The sequence below is a fragment of the Sciurus vulgaris genome, assembly GCF_902686455.1.
Source record: "Sciurus vulgaris genome assembly, chromosome: 2".
Lineage (NCBI taxonomy): Eukaryota > Metazoa > Chordata > Mammalia > Rodentia > Sciuridae > Sciurus > Sciurus vulgaris.
Genome location: NC_136462.1, coordinates 12265051 through 12287004, shown reverse-complemented (window position 1 = coordinate 12287004; position 21954 = coordinate 12265051). Strand labels below are relative to the sequence as shown.

General features: G+C 55.9%; 1 protein-coding gene across 2 annotated transcripts; it reads left to right on the top strand.

Moving 5' to 3' along the window:
* Positions 1-300: 300 nt before the first annotated feature.
* OTUB2 (OTU deubiquitinase, ubiquitin aldehyde binding 2) lies at positions 301-20530 on the top strand. 2 transcript variants are annotated; one of them, XR_013761925.1, is made up of 6 exons: positions 301-701; positions 10698-10793; positions 12077-12195; positions 15789-15873; positions 16346-17304; positions 17449-17579. XR_013761925.1 is itself a non-coding variant. In XM_079127694.1 (6 exons), the coding sequence occupies exons 1-6, from the start codon at positions 699-701 to the stop codon at positions 17653-17655; spliced, it is 705 nt and encodes a 234-aa protein (XP_078983820.1). In that variant the 5' UTR covers positions 313-698; the 3' UTR covers positions 17656-20530. The 2 variants fall into 2 exon arrangements, 1 of the variants encoding a protein (XP_078983820.1); XM_079127694.1 differs by having other exon boundaries at positions 313-701; positions 16346-16540; positions 17449-20530.
* Positions 20531-21954: the final 1424 nt, after the last annotated feature.

The following is a 21954-nucleotide window of genomic DNA, read 5'->3' as shown; positions in this document are numbered from 1 at the left end:
ATCTGTTCCTCCTACACACCCCTACAATTCCAGAGCCACAGCGTCAACCAACCTGAAAATTCGTCCATTCAACAAACATCAATTGGGTGCATGGCAACCTACTGATTCATGAGCCGGAAGGGGGTAAAATACTAGCAGCTAGACAGGGGCGGCAGGTACCTCGGTGTTATTGGACACATGTTTCTTAAGAAGTCTGATCTTGAGCAAACTATACTTATGTGACCTTGTTTATGAATTAATGAGGGCCAGCTAATACTTCAGGAGACTTCAGTTTGCTATTTTAGGTAAAAGCCCTTCAGGCTTTACAAATGAGGACCTGTCTCCTCTGGGCTGGGCTAACTCCTATGCTAGTTAAAAATCTTTCGGTATCTTTAAAAAGGGGCGGCCTCCTGTCAAATGGGCCCTGAAACATAGGCCGCAGGCGCGTGAAGTCCCACCCACTTTCTGTGACGCCTTACGTCCCGGCTTCTGATTGCTCACTTCCGACGTCAATCGCGGGGCGTGTGTCTTGCTGGGACACAGTGGCGGTCTAACCTTTGCTTTGCGGAGCGGTCGGGTGTATTCTCCGCACGCCCCCACGCCCTCGAGGCCCCCGCCGCCCGACCCAACGGTGGAGCCGACCAGCGCCTCCCGCGGCACCCTCCCGCACCGGATCGCTCCTCGCTGGGGCGGGACGTGGCCCGACGGCGCCGGTCACTATGGTCAGTGTTCAGGGGGAAACGGGAAGGGGCGCGGGGGCGGGGTCGCCGCCAGGGCGCATGTGCACTCGCGGGCACTGGGGTGGGCGCGAGGGTCAGTCCCCTGTGCTGTCCCCGCGGACTTCCCGACCCCGAATACCGTACTGAGGCCCCGGTACGCGTGCCGCGGTTCCCCAGGGAGCCTAGCCGAAGGGTCCAGCTCGACGCGCGGTCCCCGCCTGGCATATCCGCCCCAGGTGGCCCTTGAAGTCGCGAGGTAGGCGCCCTCGACAGGAGCGGGAGGGGGCTCCAGAGCTAAGGTTGTCCCCTCTTTGTTAAGTAGCCTTCCAGCCTGTGGCTCACGGCCCCACCCACCAAAGGGCTTGGCCATTAAAGCCCACTCCTCCCCTGCCCCTCTGCCCCAGCCCCGGTGGACCTAGGGCAGACACCAGTGGCCAGGTCCAGGTTGCTGTCCCTGTGGGTGTCTGGACTTTTGCTCCATCTCAGATGTCAACAGGTCTTTGTAATTTGGACCCTTGTGGAGAGGCTGCCTCAAGTTGAGAGGCATGAGTTAGGGGTTCAGGGAAAGCCACTGGAAGAACCTCCAATCCAGAGTCCTGTCTAAGCAGGAGGAGCCACAGGAGACCCTGGAAGGCCAACGCCTGGGCTTGGCACGTGGGGAAACAGGCCAGAGAGGAAGGGGCTGCTAACCCACCGGGGTGGTGCTTGGACTGGGGTTTGAACCCAGGCTTCTGGGCTCCGGGTCCAGTACGCTCAGTGTAACACATCAGCCCAGCGTCCAGGCGGCGGGGGACTGGGCGCGATGGCCTCCAGAGCACCTCAGGCCGAGCAGGCGCCCGTGGAGCAGGGTCAGGTAGCTCTTGGCTTGACCGTCTCACCCTCACCCCTTGGGAAGCAAGCGGCTTGAGCCAGTGAGACTTGCTGCTGAGGCCACGCGAGGTGGTGCCTGGGGAGCCCTGGGACTCCGCTGCAGCCTTTGCTGCGGAAGCGGGTCCTGGAAACCGGTGCTTGGTGCACAGGTGCCTGGTCTTTGTGCTCAGCCTCCTTCTTCCCATGTTGGGGCAGGAGAACAGGTCACCGCTGCAGGAAGCTGCGGGGCGGGGGCATGGGTCAGAGCCCGCTCCTGGCAACCAGGGCACCTGAGCTGGCCTGTCCCAGACTAGCTGGCCTCCTGCTGGCCATGGCTGGGGGCTTCTGGGGCCTCTGGAAGCACCAGTTTCCTGCTTCTTCCTGGTGCCCGGATTTACCTGGCTCCGCTGGTTCCTGGAAGGTGGCACAGGTGTTTTCACATTACCCACCAGGGCGTGGCAGAGCTGAGGTGATGGCTGAGCCTCCTGGCAGCTGGAGGCTGGCATGCCCTCTGGCCACCACTGGGTACATAAGGGCAGTAGGGGCTGGGCCTCTAGGCCTGTGCTTTGTGCTGTGCAAACTCCCTCTCGCATCACTCTGGGTTCAGGACCCGCAGTTCGGCCTGACCCTTACCTCTCGGGGTGAGGGTGCCTTGGCCAGGAAAGCAGTGGCTAACCAGTGGGAGCGTGGGTGGGAGCAGCCCTGAAGGCCGTGCAGGTTAGCTCTCTTTTGTTCACATGGCATTTATTGAGCACCTGCTGGGTACCAGGCACCATGCTGGGCCCTGGGCTAGGTGGAGGGGGTCCTCCGGTGTTTGAGCCTGGCCTGGGTGGTGGATAAAAGAGAACGTCCTTGGAAAATACAGTGTCTTGCTCATCAAAGTCGCTGGGCTAACCTGAGGCCAGGTCCCAGGTAGAAGCCACGGAGCCTTGTGGTGGGACGGGGGCTGCCCCTGGCAGGGTCTGCAAACAATGAGGGGTCTCATCTCCCTCAAGGTGCGTTCTGCTCCTGGTGAGTGAGGGAGGGTTGCCCGCGAGGTCTCGCCATGCAGCCTCTTTGGGCTGGAGCTGGACAGGGGTAAGAGAAGGCGCTGGCTCTCGGGAGCTCACTGCCTGCTGGCCAGGTAGGCTGGACCCAGGCAGCGCCGAGCTACTGACGTGGCCTGAGAGGCTTACCGGGGCCTTTGGGGCACAGTGAGAGGCCAGTGCACTCTGGGAGAGTTGGGGACACGCCACTGAGGAAGTCTTGAGTGGGCGTTGGAGGGTGTGCAGGAGGGTTTAGGACAGCCAGTCCAGTCTGGGGGACCGCGGGAAGGGCGAGCGGGTGGGAGCCCACCGGGAGGCCTTCACTGTGGTGCTGAGGAGCTTTCTTGTCAGCAGCGGGACCACAGCATTTTTGACAAGTAAGACCGTCGTTGGCATGGATGGGCTCTGCAGTGAGTGGACACAAGGTGGCAGTGGCCAGGCCGGGGCCCACGACCTGCTGGCCCGTTTCACTGCCTTAATTTGCTGGGGCTGCAGTGACAAGCGCCACACGTGGGGTGTTGCAGGTTCTGGAGGCCAGAGGTCCCAGCTCAAGCGCGTGCAGGGCCGTGCTCCCTCTGAGGACACTAGGGAGGCGTCATGCCAGGTACCTCTCTGAGCTCCTGGTGTTCCTTGGCAGTGGCCACCAAACCCCATTTCCATGTACCTGTGTGTGTGTTTCTGTGTCTGATTTCCCCCCTTTACAAGGTCACCAGCCATAGGATGAGAGACCCACCCCACCCCAGTGTGACCTCATCTGAACATCACATCTGCAAGGACCCTGTTCCCAAGGAAGGCTGCCTTCAGGGGTCGGGAGCTGGGACTTCAGATGTGAATTCTAGGGGCACCGTCAACTCACAACGCTCCATGTACATTTTGGGATCCTTGCTCCGGACACCTGGGGGTCCCGCAGAGACAGAGTCATTATGTGAAAAACATTAAATCTCAGGGTTACAGAATACTCTGTTTTAGTTAGCTTTAGCTTCACCTTGACCAAAAGACCCGGCAAGAACAACTGAGAGGAGGAAAGGTTACTTGAGGTTCATGGTTCCAGAGGTCTCCTTCCACAGGTGCTCAGCTCCATCGGCTGCACCCAAGGAGAGGCAGCGCAGCAGGACAGGGCCCAGTGCAGGGAGCTGCTCCCTCCGGCAGCCGGGAACAGAGAGAAGGGGCTGCAGGACAGATGCGCCTTTCCAGGGCACTCACCCAGTGACCTGCCTCCTCCAGCCGCAGCCCACCCGCCTGTGGTTACCTGGTTGTTCAAGCCAGAACAGAATCATTCTACCTCTGAATATCCCTGCATTATTAACAGGAGCTTTTGGGAAACACCTCATATCCAAACTGTAATATCTTCCTTGACTCCATGTCTCCCTCTTGGACACACTAAGGCAGGTGTTGGGTCCCCAAGGCCTTGGGCAGCCATACCCTGTGGCTTTGCTGGACTCAGACCATGCTGCCCTGATGGAATTGACATTCTAGTCTAGAACACAGCTGTCAGATCATGCCCTAAAAAAAAGTAAACAAGGTAAGGCCGCAGAGGTGAGGAGAAGCAGCTTCAGACAGGTGCTCTGGGAAAGTCTCTCTAGAGGTGTCATCACCTGAATCATATAAAAAGCAGAGAAACGGGCTGGGGCTATAGCTCAGTTGGTAGAGTGCTTGCCTTGCAAGCACAAGGCCCTGGGTTCAAATCCCCCAGCACCACAAAAAAAAAAAAAAAAAAAAGGCAGAGAAGCATTCCATGCAGTAGGAACAGCATGTGCAAAGGCCCTGGGGTCGAAATGAGCGAATCCCGATGGAGGAGCAGAAAGAGAGCCATCACAGCTGGAGATTAGGGAGAGCAAAATAAGCAAGGGCTGAATGTGGCCAGAGTGAAGAGGTCATTGTCAGAAGTTTGAATCTTCCCTAAGTGAGGAAGCCATTGGAGGGTGTCTTAGTAGGTTTTGTGATGCTGTAGCAGAATATCATAGACTGGGTAATTTATAATGGACAGAAATGTATGGGCTTCCTGTTCTGGAGACTGGGAAGTCCAAGATCAAGGTGCTGGCATCTGGTGGGGGCCTTCTTGCTGCATCTTAATATGGTAGAAGGCAGCAGAGGGGATAGAACAGGGGCCCTCTGTCCTAAGTGCCTCTGAAAGGTCCCACCTCTTAATACCTGATCGTGTCTTAGGAGGGGACACTAGACCACAGCATTCTTCCCCCCTCCCCCAATACCTCATGTTCTCTTATACAGAATACATTCATTCTGTCCCAACATCCCCAGAAATAATAACGCATTCCAGCGCCAACTCAAAAGTCTCAAGTCCATAGTCTTGGGTAAGGCAGGTGTGGGCGGCTGGGGGCAGGCTCCTCCCATCTGTCAGCCTTGGGGGTCACACGGGTTATGTGCATCCGGCACAGTGACGGGACAGGCACAGGACAGACACGTCCGTTCCAAGGGGGGTAAAGAAGCTCACCAGCCCCAAGTAGGTCCAACACCCGATAGTGTCCTCTGCTCTGCAGGGTCAGCCCCACGTGGACAGGGCCAGGGCCCGTGGCTGTGGCCACTGGAGCCGCCCTACCTTGCCCAGGCGAAGGTGGCACTGGGCTGCGGCCGCAGCACAGCACAGCAGGCTGTAGTCCAGAGCAGCTCTGCGGAAAGGTCACCCTCCGGCTCCCAGCTCGCCCCCAGGGCCTCTGAAACGCCATCAGGATCTTCTTTGTTCCCCCATCTCTATGATCGACCTGCCTCCCTGCGGCCACACCGACCTCTTCTGAAAAGGGCGGCGTGGCTGCGCCGCAGGTTTGCTCTCCTGCGGGGGCATTCCATTCTCCTGGCCGCGCTGCAGATTTCCCACTTCTTTAGTTCTAAACTCCGCTGTTCAGTCATTGGCCCACGCATCCTCCTGCTGCTCACCAGCCCCGGGCCGCGCTGCCCAGAGGCGTCTTCCTCCAGTGGCCCGGTTCGCAGCCCCGGCGGTCCACCTTCTGCGGAGCACTCAGGCATGGACGTAGGTGGCCAGGCTCCGTGGCACTTTACGAGTGAGGATGCCTTGCCTCCAGTTCCCACACCGTGTTCCTCAGCAGCATGGCCTCTGTGTCCACGGGTCACGGCCACCTAAGTAGACTGATGCCAGTGGCCCTGCGCTCCTGAGCCTGCATAGAACCGCCCCTGGTGCTGCGTTGACGGTCACGGAGGCGGCCCAGCACACGCTGCCCAGCCCCAGCTTCCTCGGTTGCCAGGTGTTGTCGTGGCAGCTCCTCACTCCTGGTTCTCAGTCCAGTTGTGCTGCTGTAACAGAGTGCTGCGGACCGAGTGATGCATAACGAACAGAGGCTGACTTGGAGAACAGTTCTGGAAGCTGGAAGTCCTACTCAAGACCTGGCATCAGGCCGGGTCTTCTTGCTGTGTGTGAGCGTGGTGACAGCGTCCCAGGGCCAGAGGGCTGGAGAGACCAAGAGGGGGCATTGGTCCATTCATGGGGCAAGAGCCCTGCCTTTTAATACCGTCGCACTGGTAGTTAGAGTGCCGCGTGCATTTGGGGGGTACAGTCCAGCCATGGCAGAGGGTGTTGGGGAAGGGGGTTCCCCATCTGCTGGCTGCTGTTGGGCGGAGCTGGTGGTCAGCTGGGCAGACCTGTTGCAGTCCCTTGGGGAGATGGCGGAGGCTCAGGCCAGACCCAGGAGCACAGCCACCTGGAGGGGAGAGTGGAAGAGGCTGGGATTTGGGGTGTATGCTAGGGAGCTGGGAAAGCCTAGGGGAAATGAGGAAAGCAAGAGAGCTACTGGGGACCAGTGAACTGAGAGCTGCCACTCAGACATCCCAGTGGTTGGTGACCCTTTGAGGTAGGAGCCTTAGGGCTCGAGGTCTGGTGGGAGATGAAATCTGAGGGTCCACTGGGAGGATGTCGTATGAGCCCAGGCAGCATTTCAAGGGGCAGTGCCCAGGCTCAGGGCTCTGCAGAGCCAGCCAGTAATGGGCTGGAGCCAGGGCTGGGGCTGGGCTGGGGCCCTTTCTTACAGAAAGAAAGGGCAGGGCCCTCGGAGTCAGCAGAGGTGATGGCCAGGACAGGCAGCTTCTGGGGGCTGGGAGAGGCAGAGCAGCAGAGTCCCCAGAGCCTGGGAGGAGCCAGGCTTGTCCTGTCCTGCCTGCAGCCCCGTGAGGCGCACTTTGGACTCCTGACCTCCAAGTGCAAGAGGGAAAAAATGTGTTGTTTTAAGTCACCAAGTTTGTCCTCGTTTGTTGTAGCAGCAACAGGAAACTTGGGGTGATAGCTGTCGCTATAGTCATGGCTTCCAAACACTTGATGGTCACCTCATCAATAAAAGCTTTGAGGACTCCATGCATACCTATGTCATATGTCATATCCCCGAGGTGACATCTGCAAGGGGCATCTCCTTCTAGTGCCTGGAGCAGCCCACTGCAGAGACCCTAGCCCCAGGCAGACGGGGCCAGGACCTCCAGAAGTGACTTGGGCCTTCTAAGAGGGGACGGTGCCCCCGTTCTGAACCTCGTCCTGCTGGCAGGTAAGGCTGGAGTGTGCAGCCTCTTCTGGTTGTGGCTTGAGGTCCGGCTATGTTGCCAGCTGGGTCTGCTGGAGGCAGGGCCTAAGGAGGCTGGCTCACAGCCCGGGGCCAGCCAGCCCTGCCCCGCAGCCCCAGAGAGAGACGGGCTGGCCAGGAGCTAGTTTTGCTGCTGGACCCAGAGTGACCTGGGGAAGGTGGGTGACCTGTAGGAGCCTGGGCTGCAGGTTGCCCTCAGGTGCACCCAGGACAGGGATGCTGGGCAGTCGGGCAGGGGTGTGAGCCAGTGGCCTGGCTGGAGATTGTCGCTGACAGTCTCCTCACCTCCACCTGCTGAAAACAACTGCCAAGCCCAGAAGCTGCCCACATGACTTAATTAATTAGCATCTATTTACAAACCAGCAATTACAGATCTAAAATCCTTTGATGTGGCCTGATTAGGTCTGACAAGGCGTGGGCATGACCCAGTCTGTGATCTCTGCATAACATCCTGGAAATTTTCAGCCAGGGTTTCATAAGCAAACACCAATTAGCATTAGCCAAGGTCAAACCCAGTGGGCTGTTCTGATTTCTGGGCTGGTACCTCAGGAATGTGCTTGGGTTTCGCCCTGGAGCCTGAGTCTCTAGTCTATTGGGACCGGGAGGTGACACAAGAGTTGTGCTGGTGGGGATGAGGTGGGGTTGGGTCACCTGGAGGTGTTCTGAGCGAGAACCTGAAAGACCAGAGTGGATACCCACTTGGCCCCAAAGTGCCCCAGTAAACACACCTGCGACCACTAGGGGCCGCTAGAGGCAACCGAGCCTCCCTCACCTGGGGATGGAGGAGCATCCTGGAGCCAGTTGTCAGCCAGGTGGGTCTTAAACGTCACTGAGTGCAGAAAAAGAATCCCGCAATATCTATAAAATAACGTACATTCAAATTTAAAACACACCCATAATACAGCTCTTGATTTTTTAAATTTTTTATTTATTTTATTTTGTACATTCTATTTCTGTGGGGTTCTCAGAGCAGTCAGATCCATAGACAGGCTGTCCAAAGTCTGTTGCCAGAGACTGGAAGCAGGGAGAGGGAGCAGAGCTTGATGGGGACAGTGTGTCAGCTTGGGACGATGATGTTCTGGAGGTGGATGGGTGTCTGAGTTTGGGTGGCAGTCCGGGAACAAGCAGCATTAAGTAGGGTTGTTCTGCTTTTTAGCCATTGTCTGAAAACCCTCATGTTAAGCCTTTTACAAGGTGGGACCAGTTGTTAGTAAGGTGGAGACGTCAGGCACCGCTGGGCAGGTGCCCCTGCTGCCTCTCAGGTTGTCTGCTGATCATCTCGCACCCACTCACCGCCCGGAGACTCTGGAGCTTCAGGGTGCCCGTGGGCATTTGGCACAGGGCAAGGTGGGACCGGCCCCTGTCTGCCCCACACGATGCATTCCCCCGTGCCGCCTCCTCTGCACTCTGCCTTCCTGGAGGTTGGGCGCAGTGGAACATGCAGGGTTATACAGCCGTGCATTACCGCACTTCCCAGCACGGGGCACCTGACCCTGTCATCAGCATGGGTGTGGTGGGAATAACAGTACTCACATCACAAGATCGCTCTGGTGACTAAGTCAAATAATGGGGATGTGGACCCTCTTCCAGAGTGTAGACGTGGTAGGTGCACAGTTATGGCACCTGTCCCTATTTCATGTGTCTTGAGCTCAGGGAATCAGCAGACCATCAAACCGTTTTCCACATGTTGGCTTTCTACCTTATGGTCACAGGATGGCTGCTATAAAGTAACTGCGTCTGCATTAAAAGTAGGAAGGGATTCAACATGCCATCTGTTTTCTTTTTATTCAGAACTGAATGCTTTCTCAGAAGCCCTCTGCAAATCTGTATGGGTATGTTTGACCAGCCCTGGTCAATGGCTGCCCACAGCGGCAAGACAGGCTGGGGAACGATTGGGAGAGGGGGGCGGGTCATTCCTCATCACGTTGCCAGAAGTGAGACTGGGATCTGTTGGTGGCGCAGAAATGGGTAATGGCTGGGGTGACAGCAGCTTGCAGCGACTGCCCTGGGTGCCACTGTGTGTCAGGGCAGAAGGGAGCCAGGAGCCTGCAGGTGACTTTGCAAAGAAGCCAAGTATAGAATGGAAACATCTAGAAATGAACCCAGGATCCCTCTCCCCACCCCCAGGCCTTTGCATGCTCATGTCTCTGAGCGTAGACTCTATCTTGCCCTTTGGGATGACAGGTTCTCTCCCCTGCCCCCTTCAAGTGTTCCTCTGGAAAGCGGCCAACCCCCCAAGTCTCGGGGAGGGGAGGAGAGCAACCCGGGAATTTCCAGGGAGATGGGTCCTGGGGCCTCAGATAGGACACTGGAGATGGCAGACAGCCTGCCAAGGGAGGCCATGTGGCATTGGAGACCACAGGAGGTGGGGACATCCCTGCCTCCTTGCAATGACCCTTCCCATTGCCTCTTCCCTGGCCTGATGCTGGGTGTAGCAGTTGGGGCCAGAGGTCGTTATCAGAAGTTTGGAGTCTTTTCCTGCAGGGACAGGAGCAGCCCTAGGAGTCACCGAGGCCTGCTCTGGCGGCTCGGCTTTGGTGAAAGCTAGCCATCAGGACCAGGGATGCTCCCCCAGCCTCGTCAGGACTTGGAACATCAGAGGCACCTCAGAGTGGGCCCGTTACTGAGGTGCCCAAGAGGCTGAGGGGCCACTTAGGAAAGACAGGTGTGGTCAGAGACCCAAAGTGAGACGAACTGAAGTGACAGCTAGGTGTCAGGGCTAGGGGCATACGTGGGCAGAACGCTAGGTTTCCGTTTACAGAAATCTGGTTCTCGGCCTTCCAGCTGGGTACTGCTGCGAGACACTGGCCTCCCTGGGTTCCCGGGGCTCACTTTGACCCAGGAGTGTGAGTGGCGAACAGCACTTCCCCGTGCTGATGCCAGGATGGCTCTGGCCAGGCTGGAGGCGGGGTGCAGGCCAATCGGCTGAGCAGCGTCTGCCCTGGCTGCCCTGGCCCCGGGACAGTGGCCCTTCCCTGCCAGCTGATTTCTCAGGCTTGGAGCACTAGTCCACCTTGGCTGGACTTGACCTTGACTCAGCTGGGCTGCTTCACTGGGAGGACGTGCGGGAAGATGTGTGCTCCTTGAACCCAGGTTTCCAAATCCTTCTGGCACGGCCAGACCTCCCTCTCTACCCACAGGAGGCCTCCTCTGGCCACAGTCTTCCCTAGATATGAGCCTGGCTGGGTGGAGGGGCCCTGGCTGTTCCCACCTGCGTGTGACCTGGGCTGGAAGTTCAGGAGTGCCTGAGCGATCGAGGCAGGCAGGACAGAAGGAACGTGCGTGCGGGCTCCTCAGGTCTGAGGTTTTGTTTTACAGGCGTCAGTTTGGGGTTGCAAGAGGAGTTTCCTCATGACCGTGGACACCTCTTCACAGTGCTGACCCTGACCCTCCTGTCTTGGCACTGTGACAGTCCAGGCAGGCGTCTAGGATGCTGGCCATGTGCTCACACAGGTCTTCTGAGGCAAGGTGTCACTTACTGTGCCCTGTAACTGGAAGCTCAGAAGCCATCGACCCGGTGACAGTTGGGTGACGCCATCAGGCACTTTTGAAATAGTCACAGAAATTCTTCCTTCCCTGTCTTTCAGAGTGAAACATCTTTCAACCTAATATCAGAAAAATGTGACATTCTATCAATTCTTCGGGATCATCCTGAAAACAGGATCTATCAGAGGAAAATTCAGGTGAGTGCAGGCAGGGAGGTGGGGGTGCTAGATAAAATGGCTGGACTTAGGGTCAAGAAGGCACCATTTTGATGTCTCAGAGTTTGGATTGGATTCCTGGGCAGATTAAAACACTCCAGAACATTCTGATGCGGGCCATTTTAAGCAAGAAATCCATGCCTTATTTTTTAAAAAATAGGCTTTTTTTTTTTTTTTTTTTTTTTAAAAAGCTAAGCACTATCCTAAGTGCTTGATCTGCTCACTAAGCTTCATCATTCCGGAGAGGCAGGGCCTTCCATGGCCCACTTTGCAGCTGGGGAAACTGAGGCACCATCAGGCAGCACCTCATTGCTCCTGAGTGGCCAAGTTGGGATTTGGACCCTGACAGCCTGATTTTCTGGGTCTTATTCAAAACCAGTGCGCCAGGGCACCTCTCAGGAAAGGGAGGCTGCTGGGGGCTGCGCTCCCTCTAGGGACAAGGACAGCAGGAGAAGCGAGGCCCCTGGTCTTGGGCAGATGCCTCTGCTCCTCTCGCCAGGTGGAGTGGACTGGCTCAGCACTGACAGGAAGTCCTCCTCAGCCTTTTGTGGGGCAGGTGGCGATGGGTTGGCAGCTCAGGGCAGTGAAAGCTCCACATGCTTCCCCAGGGAGCACTTCTCAGGCAGGAGCCAGCCTGGACGCCTGTCCCCTGTACTGCCTGTGGGGCATGCCCCACCCTGCCAGCCTGCTCAGGCGGCCCGGGCTCTGAGCCGTCTCGTCCCTGTGATGGAACTGGGGCTCCCGACCCCTTGGAAACCACGCTCTGCTGGTAGAACCCTGACTGTGGCCCCACAGAATTGGGGAGGGGATCCGGGCCACTGCAGAGGGATGCTGGCAGCCAGATGCAGGGTCATGGGGTGGCATGGCCTTCCTCATGCCTGTAAGAAATGACTGGAGGACTGTCCACATCGCTGGTGCCCATACCTCCCACCTACAGCACCTGTGCCCACCGGCAGCTCTGCTGAACTCCCTGCCCCCAACTCATCACCATTCCTTCTGGAAGCCCTTCTTGACTGCTGCAGTTGGTGTGGACGCCCCTGCCCAGTCCACCCCTGCTGTCACCATTACCTAGCTGCCTGTCACCTCCCCTACTGCAGGCTGCCTGGGGACAAGCCAGGGTCCTCCATGCCTGACAGCCAGGCCACCTAAGTCTCTGTGGACGAGCGTGGGTGGGAGGCAGGGAGCAAGCAGATGTTACCTGGGAGGAAAGTCACTGTCACCTATCACTGCAAATGTCCACATGTCCTTCTCTCCCGGGACCACAGGAACTCAGCAAAAGATTCACCGCGATCCGCAAGACCAAAGGGGATGGGAACTGCTTCTACAGGGCCTTGGGCTATGCCTACCTGGAGTCTCTGCTAGGCAAGAGCAGAGAGATCCTCAAGTGAGTGGGCCAGTGGGCTGGTGGGGTCCCCCAGTTCTGTGGTAGGTCAGCCCCAGATCTCCTGGAGTGCCAAGTGGTGTTGGCATGGGGAGCCCAGCTGCCCTCTGCAGTGGGATTGAGGGCATCAGAGCTCACTGTCCTTACACCTGCAGGTCTGGGTCAGCCCAGGTCAGCCACCTTGGTGATACATGGTGACTTAGACCAAAGGAGTGACTGACCAGGCATTTACCTGGCCAGCTGCCTCCAAGGCTAATGCCGCAGAAAGTCCTGACCTTTCTGAGCCTCAGTTTCCCCATGTGTGGAAGGAGGACAATACTGCACACTTCAGAACTGTCATGAGCGTTCAGCAGGGCAATACTGGCAAAGCCTGTGCCAGCTCCTTATGCGCTGTCCCCTTCACCCCTGTTCTTCCTGGGTGCCATCCCTCATCTTGTCAGTCATCATGAGGTACCACATGCTGACCCAGCTCCAGGCCCTGGGGATACAGCAGTGGACAGACACAAAACTCCCTGCCGCCTTGGGCTTGTGCCCTGTGGGAGAAGAGGGAAGTACATGGGTACCATGTTGGTGTGTCCAGTGTCGATGAGTGTTATGGGGAAGAATCAGCCAGGGGTGGCTGGGGAGCCAGGGGCCTGGGTGCGGTTCTAAGCAGAGTTGGAGGAGAGAGGGCAGGGCACACAGGGTTTCACAGGACTTTCTAGGGGCCATGGCCTTCAGTTAAATGATGTGGAGGCCACCTAGAGACTGAGCAGAGTGGGACCCTGACCGGGTAACTTTGTGCAGGATGGAGGCCTAGTGGGGATATAGCCGGGGAGACATGGCCAGGGAGGGGTCAAGAGCAGAGATGGCAGTGTGAGCAGCACTGGGACAGCTGTGGAGGGAAGTGTCCATTCTAGATACCTGAGGAGGTGGCATCTGCAGGGTTCATGCAGGACCTGGATGTGGCCTATGAGTGGAGGCGGTCCAGCCGCCTCCTGTGTGCTGGCCTGAGAGTTAGCAGGCTGGAGTAGCCATTTGCCACAAATGGAAGGTAGGGAGTTGGGAGTTTCATTTTGGTGATGCCAAGTCTGCAATGTCTGGGAGCCCTTGAGTGAGAGTCACCCCCAGGCAGTGGGGTGTACGAGACCACTTTTCAGGAAACAGGACCTGCACCCAGTGGTCACTGGCATTTTCTGTCATGAACAAATAAGGGAAAATATATTCAGGCCTCCAGGAGCCTAGGAAACCCTCCACAGGCCTCTCCAGCCCCTCACTGCCACCTGCATTCAGGCAAAGGGACCCTCATCCTGACACTAGAGTTTGCATCTGTCACACTGTTGGACACAGGCTCTGGCCTGACTCTGACCTCCGTGTCCACTCTGTAGTTCCTGTCCCCAGGGAGTGGTGGCCCTTTGTAGTCATGGGCATTGAGTGACCGACTCACCTGAGTACTTAGACCCCGACAGCGCGCACTGTCAGCTCTGTTGTCTTTCTCTTTGTCCTCTGGGACTCTCTGGGCACCCTGTGCAGCCCGCCTCCATGCTGCAGCAGCCTGAGGGGGCCTCCTTGCCGCGGCTTCTGTGCGCCAGGGCCTGTGACAGGGGTTAGCAGCACCCTCCCTGAGGGAAGCCACTGTCGTTACCTGCTTCTTACAGATGAGGAAACTGGCTGTACAGGGGTCGCGTGGAAGCCCCACCTGAGTCTGCCCTTTAGCCCCAGGGCTGGCCTCCTTCCCTTCCGCTCTCCCTTGTCTCTGGGGAGCTGGCCCGAGGGTTTGCCCCACTCAACTAGTCCTGTGTGTCACTCATCTCCATGTCCCCTGGCACAGAGAGCCCCACAGTCTTGGTGAGAAATGAATGAGGCAGGGGTTCAGGGATGGGTGGCCCAGGAATGGAGGGGGGAAGAGATGGGGGCAGAGATCTAGGAGCAGAGCTGTGTTATGGCCTGGAAGAGGGCGTGGACCTAGAGAGCTGTAGCTGCCCCTTGGAGTGCTGCCCAGTGCCCAGGCCACTGCTGAAGACAGGCAGGGGTCACCATGAGGCTGCTGCAGGGCAGACCTCCAAATCCCCACTGGGACCTGACTGGAAGGGGTGCCGGTGGGCGGAGCAACAGCAGGAACAGCAGCAGAAATCCTATTCTCTCAGCAGCCCTGCAGAGGGGGCTGTGGGCACCCATGCTGTGCAGAAGGGGCCTGTGGCCACAGCTTAATGAGGCTGGGAAGCTGTGGCCAGAAACCAGCTCCATGTTTGTTGCCTCCACCTCGGTACCTCTCTTAGGTGTGTGCAGCCCGGAGTGACCAGGGGCCAAGATAGCTCTGGGCAGAATTACCCACTTCAGTTTTAGCTCCCTGCACCCTGAGGTGGCCCCAGGCCTTCCCCAGCTTGCAGCTTCCCTAGCAATGGCAGGCCTTGCACGGTGACTTCAACTTCTTCCGAAACCTGCCTTATCAGCATCTGGCCCCTCTTACCAGGGGACAGGCTGCTGGGCAGGAGAACTGGGCATGGCTAGGGTTGGCATGTGCTCCTCACTTGGTCCCTGTGTGGCATGCAATCCTTCTTCATGGACTGCAGTTCTGTGGTTCTGCATCTTGTCCCTGCTGTCACCTCTGTGTCCTGGAGCCCCAGAGGTCAGGCAGGGGGCTCCTCACTCTGCCCCCACAGGTATCAGGATGGGTGCTCAGTGTGCAAGGGCTTTGCAAAGGAGCAGAACTCAGAGCAAGACCTCAGGATTGCCTCTGGAAGGGCAATCAGGTCCTGGCAAGGGTGGGACAGGGGCCCCGTCCGTGGAGTTGGTGGATTTCTGTGGTGTAAATACCAGCCAAGAGTTGGGAAGAAACACAAGATACCACACACTTGTAGCCCATGCAGTGTCCCCACCATACACTCAGGTCCATAACCTCAAGAGCATAGGTGACACCAGATAACTAGACAGTGATGAACTCTTGAGTACTTGTTATCTTCGTTTTTTAGTATATGTTATTTCATTGTAAGTTTCTACCATTTTGGTTTTAATAATGACTGTGTTAACACCTGGCTGGCCAAATTCTTGAGAATCTAACAGTTCGTAGGCTTTTGTGAGGGGACGCAAACCAACTCCAGCAGCCCCTCAAGAATGTCCTGCAGAGGCCGCAAGGGCTTCAGGAGGAACGTGCCATTGTGGAATGGCTGTGGGGGCTACCTCTGAGGTGCGGAGGGACATCCCTGTGGGGTCCTCTGTGCCATGGGCAGAGCAGGAGCCATTCCACAGGAGAAAGGTGTTGGTCACTCCAGAGGTCCCTATGGAGAGGGGAGAAGACTGGGCATGTGCAGGCTGCATGGAGGTGAGAAGGCAGGGGCCACAGGGACAGGGAGGGGGACAGGGTTGAGAGGCCTCTGAAGGGAGGCTCACATGTCTGCGAGCAGGTGTGATTCCCTCACTTCCTCCACTGCAGGGAATAGCTGCTCGGGGGCATTCCCTGGGGAGGACAGATGGTCAGTGGGAGTGCTTTGAGGGTGGAAAGGTGCTCCGCCTGTGAGGGGCACAGCCCCCTCGGGTGTGTGGGGTTGGCATGGGCTGAGCAGTGGCCAGTCACAGTGGCACCTGTGTTCTCCCATAACCAGTCTACTCTCCTTCAGGTTCAAAGAGCGCGTCCTGCAGACCCCGAGTGACCTTCTGGCTGCTGGCTTTGAGGAGCACAAGTTCCGAAACTTCTTCAACGCTGTGAGTTCACTGGGTCACGCTGCCGAGGAGCCAGCACCCTCCACACTGTGGGGCAGGCAGGAGTGCCCTGGGCCCTTGGCCTGCAGCTCTGCAGCTGGGGCCTCTGGCTCCTCCCAGCTGGGCCTGGGGAAGGACAGGATTGCTTCCTACTGGTGCTAGGTGTGGGCACAGGGGGCCCAGGGCCCTGCCCTCCCTTCTGTCCCTGTCTGCTAGCGAGCGGGTGGCTTCCAGGACTCCCAGCCCTCTGATGCTTTGAATTCGAGGTGGAGGAATCTCTGCCCATGTGGTGGTGCAGGGCCTGGGCCTGTCCCTTGCAGCGCCTCTGTGCCAAGGCATTAACCCCATTACTCGAATCTTAGAATCTAAGAACGATTTCCCACCACAGCCTGAGAATCTCAAAAAGAAACCTCTAGGGAATCCCTGGGGTGGGCAGGTTTGCTGGTCTCCCCTGCTGACGGCCAGCGGGGTGCAGTTTTACAGCGTGGTGGAGCTGGTGGAGAAGGACGGCTCTGTGTCCAGCCTGCTTAAAGTGTTCAACGACCAGAACTCCTCGGACCATATCGTGCAGTTCTTGCGCTTGCTCACGTCGGCCTTCATCAAGAACCGAGCAGACTTCTTCCGGCACTTCATTGATGAGGAAATGGACATCAAAGACTTCTGCACTCACGTAGGTCCCCAGGGTCTCAGGCCTTGGGGACACAGCCCCAGCTCTAGGCTCTGCCCTTGTCCATCTCCTGCAGACTTCAGCACCACTGTTGCTGGCCAGGGGATGTGGGGGTCACGTCTGCACTTGCAATTCAAATTGTACTGGGTTCAGCTGCACATGGACCCTCCTGGAGCTGTCTGAGCTGTGTGACTTGGAGCAAGTCACTTTCCCTCCCTGGGGATTTCCTTCTGGAAAAATCAAAGCTTTGAACTGGCCTGTTTACAAAATCAGAGTCACGGCTTAGTCACATCTGCCCCAAGATGTGGTTTTGTTTAACAGTGTATTTTTCTGAAGGAGGGGCCGGTATTTAACAATTGGGCAATTTTTATATGAATATCTGGATGTCTCTTTAAAAAAATCAGAAGATTAAGCCCCCAGCCCTTACCTCTCCATGGCAACAAGCTATAGGCCCTAAGTAGCGGCTGGCCTCTCTGTGGGACACATCTGCCACCTCTGCTGCTTCTCTCCATGGCCTCATCAGCATCCGGATTCAAGACACACACTTACCCACCCTCCGGCCTTGTCCCTGTGAGCACATAGGTCTGGAAGCCCTTGATGACAGGGTCCCTTTCAGCTCTAAGATGCTTTGATAATAACCTGAAAAGTTCCTGTCCCCTTTCCAGATTCCTCACCTGGGAAAAAACCATCCAGGTTCAGTGTCTGAGCCCCAGTGATCTCCTGCTGAGTTGCTTCCTCTAGAGCCTCAGCTTCCTCTGTGCAACGAGGTCAGCGCCTGCTCACAGGTGGTTGTGCAGATTCTTTCCCAGCATAGAGGCCACAACCGTGGCCCAGAGAGCCAAGGCTGAACCCACCTGTCCTCTACCAGGCCTCCCTCCTAAGCTGGCTTGTTTTTCATTTTGGCTTTACAGGAAGTGGAGCCCATGGCCATGGAGTGTGACCACATCCAGATCACAGCCCTGTCCCAGGCACTGAACATCGCCCTGCAGGTGGAATATGTGGATGAGATGGACACCGCCCTGAACCACCACGTGTTCCCCGAGGCTGCCATTCCTTCCGTTTACCTGCTCTATAAAACATCCCACTACAACATCCTCTATGCAGCTGATAAACATTGATTAATTCTGGGCCATGCAGTGGAACCTGTCACCTAACGGGACTGCATTCTAAATGGAACATGCCGGCTTTTCAGTTTTTTAAGCGATTTGGACTATAACTAGAACACGTACAGCCTTTTGGGCAAAGCCACTGGGAATGAGGCCTGCCCACTATGGATGCTGGTGACTTGGTGTATTTTTTGTATTTATTTTATGAAGGACCAAATACCTTCTAACTCTGGGCCAGAAAGCGAGGACCCCTGGCTCTGTACCCCAGCCAGTTCCCTGTGAGACCCTGTGGGGGTCACCTACTCTCTTTGGACCTGTTTATTCACCTGGAGGAGGTTTCTGCCAGTGTTGACATTCTGTTGTGTAAAAATGAGCGACTCGGGTTTCTCCTTGCCAGGGGAGGCAAAAACTCAAGTCAGCTATGATTTGGTGATTGACCTGACGCTGCCAAGGTCCAGTCCAGTCTTGTCAGGCTGGGCTTGGTGGATGGCTGACTGAACGCGAGGGCTTCCGTGCGGTTCCATTCATGATGATCTGTTTCCCACCCTTCACTTAAAAAGACTTTTATACCAAAGTCCAGCAAAGGGCCTTTAGCCTTCAGAATGAAACTCAGGTGGTTGAGGTCGTCCCTCTGCCTCTCAGGGCCAGAACAGCCCGAGAGGCTTTTAGACTTGATGAAGTCTATAGTCTACACCAAAATCTGCGTGTCCATGGTTGGGACCAGGAAGCTGCAGCTTTCTGCCAGCCTGAGCTAGGCCTAGTTGTAGTCTAGGTTCTTTACAGGGAGGGGAGCTTGCAGCTGTGGACTCCAGATGAGCAGTCATTTTGCAAGGCCATCTTTGGCTTCTTCCTCCCACCCTGTTCTCTTTATGGCCTGATAAAGGGGTTAGTGGGAAAGAACCGAAGACAAGCCATGGAAAGTGGGAGTAGGGAGATTTCCATTGGTGAAGATAGCCTGACAGCCCTGGCCAGCAGCTTCTTTATTCATCCACCTGGACATGCCTCCACTTAGGAAGCTCCTCACCTTGCTGCCTAAGGACCCCTAGGAGTCCCCCCAGGGTGGCAGGCAAGAATTCAGCAGTGGATTTTACAACACTGGCTGGGTTGAGGTGCTGCTAACCACCTGTTTGCTGCAGAAGCACAGGGAGACAGAGGGTATGCAGTTGCCCTCTGGGGTCTGCATTTAATGGAAGGCCACCTTCTTACAAGTTTCACTGTGCAGGGATTTATTAGAATCTACTGGTGCTACTGTGGGAGTCTGCTGACAGTCTGCACCAGAACTGGGTAGCAGACGCCCAAGTGTTGACACAATTGTCACATTTGTATCACTCTTGCCTTGATGAAAGCCAACAGCACTCTCAGAGTGCTTTAGTTCCAGGCTAGGCCCTGGTTCCCACATTGTCCTTTATTGGCATTTGGATCCAAGGGCTCAAGCTAAGTGATTAGATCACTCTTCCACAGGACATAAACTTGACCATCAACTTTAAATTGGCTGTCCCCCATCCTGCTCTGGGTAGGACTAGTACACTAGAAGACTGGGTGTTATCATGGCTGGTATCACCTGCCAGATGAGACCCCAGGGTGTCCTTTTCTACACTGAAGGGCGCGAATACACAAGATGTTGGGTGATACCCGGGGGCTCCAAGGGGTTTTGAGATGGTTGCTAGACCTGCCAGCTGGACTCTCAAGCACACCAGAAGCCAGCCCTAGCTACCAATTCTCTGTGTTTGTGGCTGTGGTATTCTCTGTTCTGACCTTTTTTCCAGGCTGGAGAGTTGCCGAACCCCACACAGGACCCTCTTCCAGGAGAATCAGGAGAGAATCAGCCAGTTAGGATTAGGATGCCCAGGCTGGTAGAAGCAGGCCACATGATTTCCAGGGTCATATCCTGTAATTTTCTTTTTTCACAAACCCATTGGCCAAATTTACTTGCCCTCACCATCTCCACATCTGCCCTCAGACCTTTGCCTGAGGGAAGCATGGTGAGGAAGAGGCAAGGCAGGACTTGGGCAGCTGTTAAAACCCAGCCATCTGTGTGGTCACCTGGCTTGTCTGAGGTGGTGTGTCACTGGTACCCCCATTTCCTGGGTGACTCACTTACCCCACGGAGCCACCTCTTTCTAGGCCAAAGGCTGGAAGGAGTTGCCTTTAGGGCATGAATTACAACTGCATGGGTATTGTTTTCTTTCCAGAGGAAATAATCGAAGGGAACTATTTAGCAACAAGAAGAGCAGCATCCTTGCTTTGGACTGGTTTCCTATTTTAAGCACAAATGCAAGGTCTCTAGACCCAGACTCCTGGGTTTGAATCTCAGCTGTGCCTCTCATCACTTGTGTACTTTGGCCAAGTCTCTTCACCTCTCTGAGCTCCGGTCCTCACGTTTGTGACACAGGGCACCTATGTGTCACAAGACTATTGCTTACAGTAGAGCTACTCATGGGACACAGGCAACAGAGCACTGCTAGATGAGGAAGCCTGCCACTTGGGCAGTGACTGCGCCTTTTTCAACAGCAGGAGCGTCAGGGAACCATCAGACAAGTCTAAGCCAAACACACCCTGAGCGCAATGGGAGGCAGGGGCTATGGCTCAGTGAGTGCGTGCTCAGGTCACGCCCTGCTGCTTCCCTGGGAAGTCAGTGAAAACAGTTTCCTAACATTAAAACGGTTTCCGTAAACAACTTTTGTCCTGGCTTTATGTTGGGTACCTGGCATGTACTGCAGGGCAATACTTCTACAGAGCTTTGTGTGGGAGTGGATTATGTGGGAGGAATGTTCCTTATTTAATAGGTGGTCCAGGACACTCAGGAAGCTCTGCCCACACGGATCTCACCCAAACCTCTCCAAACCAGGTGATAGAACAGCCTGGAAAACTGGTTTTCTTTTCTTAAGAATCTTACGTCCAGGGGCTGGAGAGATAGCTCAGTTGGTAGAATGCTTGCCTTGCAAGCACAAGGCCCTGGGTTCGATCCCCAGCACCGCAAAAAAAAAAAAAAAAAAGTATCTATGTCCAGCCTATGACGAGTGGCCTTAGGCCTCCCATGGCCCAGGTGCTCCTCAGGCACTTTATTAATCCCACCGACTGCCACTGCATCATCTGGAAAATAGAGAGTCCCGGCCCTCTGGCAGCTGTCAGGAGCTGTCCTCCCACAAGAGGTACTTTCTTCTTCTGCCTAGGTCTCCAGCTGACACTGGGGGGCAGGGAAGGGGTATTCCCTGGTGACACTGCTGTTTCTCAAGACCAAAGCAGTTTTCTGAACCTGCCCTGCATCCAGAAGGAAGATAATCTCAAGTTCTAATCCCACTTGGATATTGTGTGACCCTGAGCATAATCATGGATTCCTCAACTATAAAAAAGGATATTAGGATTTGCCTTGGTTGAGGGAGAATGATAATTGAAATAGATAAAAAGTACCTAACAACAGCTGGCACTTAGTTGACAGTGCCACCTGAATCTGGCCAGGCACAAGGCCAAGTGTCCTGCCACTTATCCAGAGTGGCCCAAGGAATCCTACTGCCATTCTCCTAACTGGGATCTTAGGGTACCTAGGTCCACTTGTGTACCCTCTTCAAATCCATAGGGCCCCTTGGACCAAGCGGCTGTGCTCTGCCCAAAGTGAACATCTGTGTGAATGTCCAGACTAGCTGTGCAGAAATCTGTGCTTCTCCTGTGTTGTGGCAGCTGTGGCTACTTCACTAGGGAATGACGTGGGGGAAAGCTGGGGCAGTACCAGGTCACTTGTTCCCTCAGCACAAATTTATACCAGGTCTGACCCAAGCCTCCAGCCCAGCTGGAGCCCAGCCCAGAGAACGCAGCAGCATGTGCTCTGAGGGCACCTGCCACTCCTGGAGGACACGAAGCAGCATGCAGGGTGGAGAGAGCAAAGGCATCTAGGTTGAAGGGAAAGCCTGTTTTGTAAAATGGTTTGGGACAATAAGAAGGGTATGTGGAATTTGGGCAGGAGTCTGTTCTGTCACTGAAGAGAGGGGTAAACAAGGCTTGAGCAAGATCCTGGGGCCTCCTGCTCCTGACCCAGTCAACGTAAGGTGAGCGAAGTCTTAGGACAGCAACCTCTGCTGTGCCCACCTTACAGGGCAGCTCGGACAAGCAACAGACAGCAGGGAATGGCACAGAGCTAAGTGGCTGGTAGGGTGCTGCTGTGGCAAAGGACAGGAACACGTGCTGAGGTCCTGGAGCAATGTGCCTATGATGCTCTTCCCACCCCATCCGGGAACTAGCACTGTGCTGACCCAGGGGAATCACTAAGTAGGATACAAACTGCATCCCCCATATTCTGGCTCCAAATATGAGGAA